The following is a 6898-nucleotide window of genomic DNA, read 5'->3' as shown; positions in this document are numbered from 1 at the left end:
GCTTGACTGAAGGAAGTAAAACGGTTAGCAAAGCAGCCAGTCACTAGAGAAGGGCAACAGGTGGCCATCAACTTAGAGAGAGAGAGCGGCTCATCATCCACTTAGAGGAGAGCAGCAGCTCTGCCTGCCAGTCCGACTGCTTCTATAAGCTGCGAGAGACCAGAGTGAACCAGTTCACAGAAACACAGTTTAGACTGAAGTGATCTGAAATGTAAATATTTCATTATTTAGGTTCTCTTGGTCAGTAAAATTATATTTGTGTGGTCCATGAAATAATATATGTAGAGATGTATTTATTATTTTGTTGGCAAATAACTTTTTAATTCATTTATTACTAAGATGTAAAATATATCATTATTAATTACCTAGAGTACCTGGAAGTTAACAAAACATGAGATAAAAGTTGTTGAAAAGATTAAAGTGTATTTACCCAGGCTAGCTACGTCAAATCTGGTTACTCCACATCTATTCTCTATGTTTCTTTTACATCCTGATACAGAATTTGACCAATATTAGCATTAGCATTTGCCGACATAAATTAAAATGAAGTCCACAACACAGACAGCCTTCAAATCACATTGACTTCATGTGAAAGCCTTGGACCTCGTTTGACTTTCACTTGACAAGAGAAATAAAACCAAATCTGACCAGTTCCAGTCTGATGGTTTTTGCAGGCCTCGGGCTATTTTTAGATTTGAATCCTGCAAAGTAGGAAGCATGTGTCCGTGAGAGAATGTGGGCTTTTTTTTTACGTTTTAAATTGACAGTGACGGTGACAAGTCTCAGAGCCTGAGCTCCGACCATCAATCAATCAGAGATGTCCAATAATTTACACCTACCCTATCATGATATCTTAGATGTGGAGAAGGAAAACACTCAAACACAGCCTTTAATCAAAATCCAACTGATAAGCACGTTGTGTGTGTGTACGCACAGAAAACAACCTTGCCTGTTTACATATGTTTTCAGTCAGCTCTTGGTGCTTGTTCCCTCGTCAGACAAAGACACCAGGAGGCCCAATAAAACACAGTGACAGAACACAACAGTAATGTTTTCACTCTCTGCTCTCTGCAGTGTTGTTGAAATGCAGTAAATCCTCACCCAAATTAAGTTTATATTTCCCAATGGTGCCACTGTGTTACTGCAGCAAGAACTTCAATAAAACACTACACTGGAAACAGAGGTAACGAACGTCCTTCCAATGCCATTAAAGAAGACAGATTGACCGTAAGCGTGGCGTCACAAATGTACAGTGTGGACAACAGCACAGTTTTCTACTCACCGATGCAGGCGTGAACTCTGACTGACAGCTGGGTTCGCAGAATAATGCTGTGTTTCTTGCCTCGTCTGTGAAGAAGAGAAAGACAAATGGAGAGAAAAGAAGAGTGTCACTGCGTGTGGACATTTGGACTGCTGTGATTATGTCAACCGTGTAGGACAGCTATCAATACGCCAAATAAGACAGATGCTGACAAGGGCATGTGGAAGAATGGCCACTGTGCAAAGGTGCAGATTTATCTGACGCTAGGCTTTAATCTCCTGTGAGATACACTTATATAAAACCTTCAATATTTGAGCAGCAGTTTGAGTGAAACAGGCCGGAGGAGCAGATCAGGGGAAATGTTTTCAGTGGGGTAAATATAATACGGGAGAAAGTCAAAGGTCAACTCCGCCCCCTGTGTTAATGGAGAAATATGCCAGGACCCTATCACTATCCTGTCAGCGGCCTACAATGTCTGAATGACAAACCCAAACAAAGGCGGCAACAATGCATCTTAATTCCTTTCAGTCGTGAGAGTGAATGTGAAACTGTGTAGCTTGTGGTCATGCAATGGATGTTTTCCTCACTCAGAAGGCCAGAGTCTAATGGGTAGTAAGTCTGGAGCCTGTAAAATTTGCTGTTTTAAAGGATAAGGCAAATCATGTCAGCAAATCCCAAAACCAACAATGAATTTGTACATAAGACCAAAACTCTCCGTGTCTCTTGTGCACAGTGGTCCACTGATGTGTTTTTGGCACACAATGGATTGTTACATATGATTTATTTTTCATTCCATCTCAATTGTTCAACAGAGAAGGCAAATTCAAATCCAATCACTCCTTTGTTTGCACATGGAATTGCAGGTTTGGCCTCTGTACAAACTAATTTAGCTCTAGACACAACTTGTAACAGGAGCACAGCAGGCGGAGTTGTGCAGCACCTCGTCTTCAAATGCGGCTCGCTGACAAATGGGCTTTTATGCTTCCTGCACAAAGGCTGTGTGATCGCACTGACTGGCCAGACAGCAGCAGCAGCCTTTCATTGTCAGTCACAATCAGGCTGCAGTGGGCCTGAGAGAGAGGACGGGTCGTCCTGCTGCCTGATCAAACACACCGAGTTTCACTGCACAACTGTGTCATTGGGAACTACATACCAGACAGAAAGACTGGCTACGGAAATGATTAGTTTGTAGAATTGGTCAGATTCAAATTTATAATGGATTTTAATGACGAATCAGAGTGATTTCATTCACTGAATTCTGCCAAAATGAATAACATTTATATAAACAGCAGACCTGATCAGGACTGTGTAGTTGCCCTCTTTGATCTGGCGTATATTTGATGTAACTGACACAGATGACAAAGTGAAGAAATATAAAATCACTAGCTTACAGCACACAGATGAACACTATGATGATGCAGCATTTATTTTTCAAGGTGGATGTAAGGCTTCTTCCTCAAGGACAATTTCATGCCTCATTCTGATGACATCACTGCGTGAATGCACACATTATGGATGTGTAAATTCGGATCTTTTCCCTTTTTTTTTTGACCTAGTTTCCAGTCAAAAACAAACCCTTGCACTTCTCCAACATCGCTGCAGGAATCCGTGCTGAGGTGCTAAGAAGGAGCAGATCAGATGACAGGAAGTGCCTGGGCTTACTCACTTCTTATCAAATATAATATCCAGAAACACGCAGAGGTGACACAGGAACATCTGTCAGCACCCACCTTCACTGGTGAGATGGCAAACAGGAACCTAATCTTCTCTGATGCTGCAGAGGCCTATGGGTAACCAGAGCCATTTTGTCACGAGCGTCTGCTTTCTCTCTGCCTGGCTGTAACATTATCCCCGTTCTTAAACCAAGACCTGAGGCCAGGCTGGCCAACGTGCTCATTATCAAATTAAACAAACGTGCGTGGAATATAAGTAAGGTCTCAGACCCCCCTCATAAAAATGTAACTCTCCAGCAGTGAGTGGAGGGGGTTTATGGAGGGTGGTGTTCGGAGTTACAGAAATAATCACCAACTGTAAAGGAATGTGGGCCAACCAACAAATTTCACGCATGTTGGAGGATTACACCCAGTAAATGCTGGGACCGTTTTCTTGTTTGGTGTTAATATGTGCCAGAATATTTAGAGTTTGTACTGTACAGTTTGTACTGTATATTTAACAAATACAAACCTGTACTTTATCAGAGTAGTTCATGTTGAGGAATGCACCTTTAAATCAGTGTTTCTCAAACTTTTAAAACTTAAAACTTTTACACTCCTGGGAAACATGATGAGAGACGGTCACGACCCAGTCTTTGGGAAACAATGCTTTAAACGACGTCTGTAGAAACCAAGTGAATAGTCAGGAGCAGTTCTTCGAAAATAAAAATAAAAGATTTTTAATTATATGATGTGATTGACAGCTGCAGTAACCAATAGGAGTTGGTAGATTTGACCACAGGGGCCCCAAGAAAAACCTAGACTGGTGGGTTTTGGCATTTTAACGGCTTCTAATGTCTCAGATACAAATACAAGTTAGATTTATACTTGTTTATCCATTTTTACACCGAAAGAACCAGCGACTGGACCAGCGACGCCCGCCAGCTCCACGCACGCCTTTATCTACGGCAGCATTACTGGCCCACATTTATAAAACAACACAAAATGTGTACCCGCAGAGAACGAATAAACATACATGGAGTACAGTCATACCCAGTATTTATTTGAAGACAAATTAACGCCAGACAAGACGGCCCCACAGACGTTCCCTGACTCAGCACTTCTCAGTGACAACCCCTTCACTGCTACTGCAGCAGAGATTCCTGCAGCAGTGTGTGTGTGTGTGAGGGAATGTGCAGTGACTGAGTGAACCAGGTGTGGCTCCAGAACAACGCAGGGATCGTCCTCAGAAATCCACACAGACAAACACAGAGAACAATGGTGGAATCGGTCTGATGTCTTAATAATGCCATCAAACTGCTTGGCAGTCACACAGAAGGAGTCGTGTTTTATTTCATTCAGATAGAGCCGCACTGTTCTGGACAAATTCTGTTTCTTTTCAAATGTTCTTCAGCTTAAATAAAACTCTTGTGAAACACTCTGTCCAAAAACGGTCAGAAAAATGAAAATACTGACTGCTGAGCTGTCCTAAAAATATCAAAGAAGCTCAAAGAGAAACTTTGAGTAGAACAAGCCGAGAAAGAAAAACTGAACAATCAAGGATGATCACTTGTCTGTCCAAAGTAACTTTACCACCACTCACTTTTAAACCTGATCTAAATCACAGTGGTATCTGAATAAACCCAGCCTGATATTTTAGAACAAACACAGATGCTACCACTAACATTAATTAGCACCAGTGTCCTGCTAGCTTTTTTTACATAAGTGAAGATGACACCGCGTCATTACCACGCAATGTCTAGCTGGATGGCTACGTTACTTTGCTAACATGTTATACACAAAACACAGACACAAAAAAATTAATGAAATCAGATAAGGTGAAGAAGATGTTTTTGTCCCATACATAAAAGACAACTGTCTGGTATTCCAAGTTTACTCTAGTAATCCAGGTTTACTGTAGTAATCAAGGTGTACTGTAGTAATCCAAGTGTACTGTAGTACTCCAACATCAATTACAGGTTTACTGTAGTGATCCAGGTGTACTGTAGTGATCCAGGTGTACTGTAGTAATCCAGGTGTACTGTAGTACTCCAACATCAATTACAATTTAATGTGATAAATATGAAAATGCTGAAATAAACATGAAACCAGAAGTTCTCTTCTTCGTCTTCTTCTCTGCTTCTGTATTTAATACAGCATTTTACTTTGATCCTTAAATGCTATAGTGTATATTATATTAAACTATGGTTATACTACTGCTAAAACAATAAACCAGAAATTGACCTAACATCTTTGGACGATTACTATGTGATTTCAGTTAAAAGCAACATTTGTGTGAAACACTATCTCCTTCAATTGAGGCAGGAAATAATGTCCTCAAAGACCAATAATTCACCAATCAATGTGACAGCAACAACACCGTGGCACACACGGGTTTTTATACGATTCTCCCTCAAATGTTCCACAAAGCCTCCGGATTTTCAATCCCTGTAATCTACAAAAATATTCAAAGGTTATAAATGTCCAGAAGCACATGTCCCAGCTCTGTTTCCCTTTGTCCATTTTGGCCCCCGGCACTTCAAGTGCAGGAAATTGTGTGTATGGGATCAATCAATCTGTCACAGCTGGAACCCTAAATGACAACCAACTAGGTAGAAAAAAAAATCTGGCGCAGAGGAGTCGGAGCACATGTCTGAGCTGTGTGGTCAGTCTTGTTTTTTTGTTTTTTTAAAAGTGAGACTCTATTAGAGATGGACGGGGGATTTATGAGTCACAATCTCCTGTAGCTGAGCTTCAGAACACGGCGTGGTAGTGATTATGGTCCTTAAGCTGCCATGACATGGATATCTCCTGGCTTCACAGTGCCCTGTCAGAGGATCATACTTTAATCTGATTGTAAAGACACAAGGTATGACACAGGCACCTGAGGAATGTAACCTGCCATTAATACTAATTACAAATAGCTTCAGTGGCCAATCAGGGGGGAGAGTCCAGGTATTCAGGAAGCATATGATTGGGGGACTTTTTTTTTTTTTTTTTTTACCTTGGAGTGGAAGGCCAGGCCTGAAACAATAACAATGACTGTAGCTTGTTAACTGAACTCAGTGGACAGGAATTACTCTAGAAAAAAGTGTAGGAAAAACTGCACTGAGTCAAACGAGTATTTTTCTGTAGTATCCATGTTCTAGAGTTGAACGCTGTTGTTGACAGAACTTTTGCAGTAACACAGAAAGTGAGTACAAATTCAAATGGAACAAATAAAGGTGAAATGACTCAGCACAACTTTTACTAGTGCCATAATAATCAAATCTTCAACAGCGTGCAACAGGGATTAATTCCGAACATATCGCCGTCATAAAAAGCCCAGAGCTAACCTATTTTAAAAAAATAATTGGCTAACCAACATCACCCCCAGCCTCTTCATACCCTGTGTGTTTAACGACACATATTCATACCACCCGGTGCCAGCTGGCACAACTCAGGGCCTGGCAGCCTCTCTGGACCACTTGAACCCCACGGTTCTCGTTGGCCTACCATACACAACGAACAATTTGGGATTGAACTGGGAAAGACAACTCTCGATCCATCCAATAGAAACACCAGGCCGCGGAGCAGCTTATGAACTCCCAGCTAGACAAATAAATCCATACTAGTCTGTGGTTTAGCCAAACAGAAACTCTCATGCCAACCTTTGGTTTGTGATCATCTAAATAGGGCAATACATGAATGCTATATCAACATTCTCCATGGTGCATGAAAAAAAAACAAAAACATATGGAGTCAATAAAGTCACTGGCAAAAGAGTTTATATAAAACCAAAAAGAAACTTAGACAATTATAAACCCTTTGTTCTAAACAGGTCTGGATGTTTTGATAGTTGTTTAAAAGAACCAAATTAGAAGCTGCAGAAACCAGGGTCAACCTGGTCACTTCTAAATACAGAGCACAGATAACATTAACCAAGATTAGAAATGATTATTAATATTACAGTATGAGTCATTTCTACATTCTGTAGGTGCTTTAG

The 6898-nt window shown here is 40.8% G+C and overlaps 1 protein-coding gene across 1 annotated transcript in view; it reads right to left on the bottom strand.

The window, feature by feature from the left end:
- Window positions 1-340: 340 nt before the first annotated feature.
- The window catches only part of LOC103388437 (FH1/FH2 domain-containing protein 3-like), a 14271-nt gene continuing 7713 nt past the window's right edge, over window positions 341-6898 (bottom strand). Inside the window, exon 3 of the mRNA XM_025061719.1 lies at window positions 341-1347. Coding sequence (XP_024917487.1) covers window positions 1275-1347 — 73 coding nt within the window. The 3' untranslated portion in view covers window positions 341-1274. The remainder of the gene's footprint in view (window positions 1348-6898) is intronic.

This window comes from Cynoglossus semilaevis, chromosome 13 (assembly GCF_000523025.1).
Source record: "Cynoglossus semilaevis isolate Cse_v1.0 chromosome 13, Cse_v1.0, whole genome shotgun sequence".
NCBI classification, from domain to species: domain Eukaryota; kingdom Metazoa; phylum Chordata; class Actinopteri; order Pleuronectiformes; family Cynoglossidae; genus Cynoglossus; species Cynoglossus semilaevis.
Note: the sequence above shows the minus strand (reverse complement) of the source record. Positions and strands in the feature narration are given on the sequence as shown.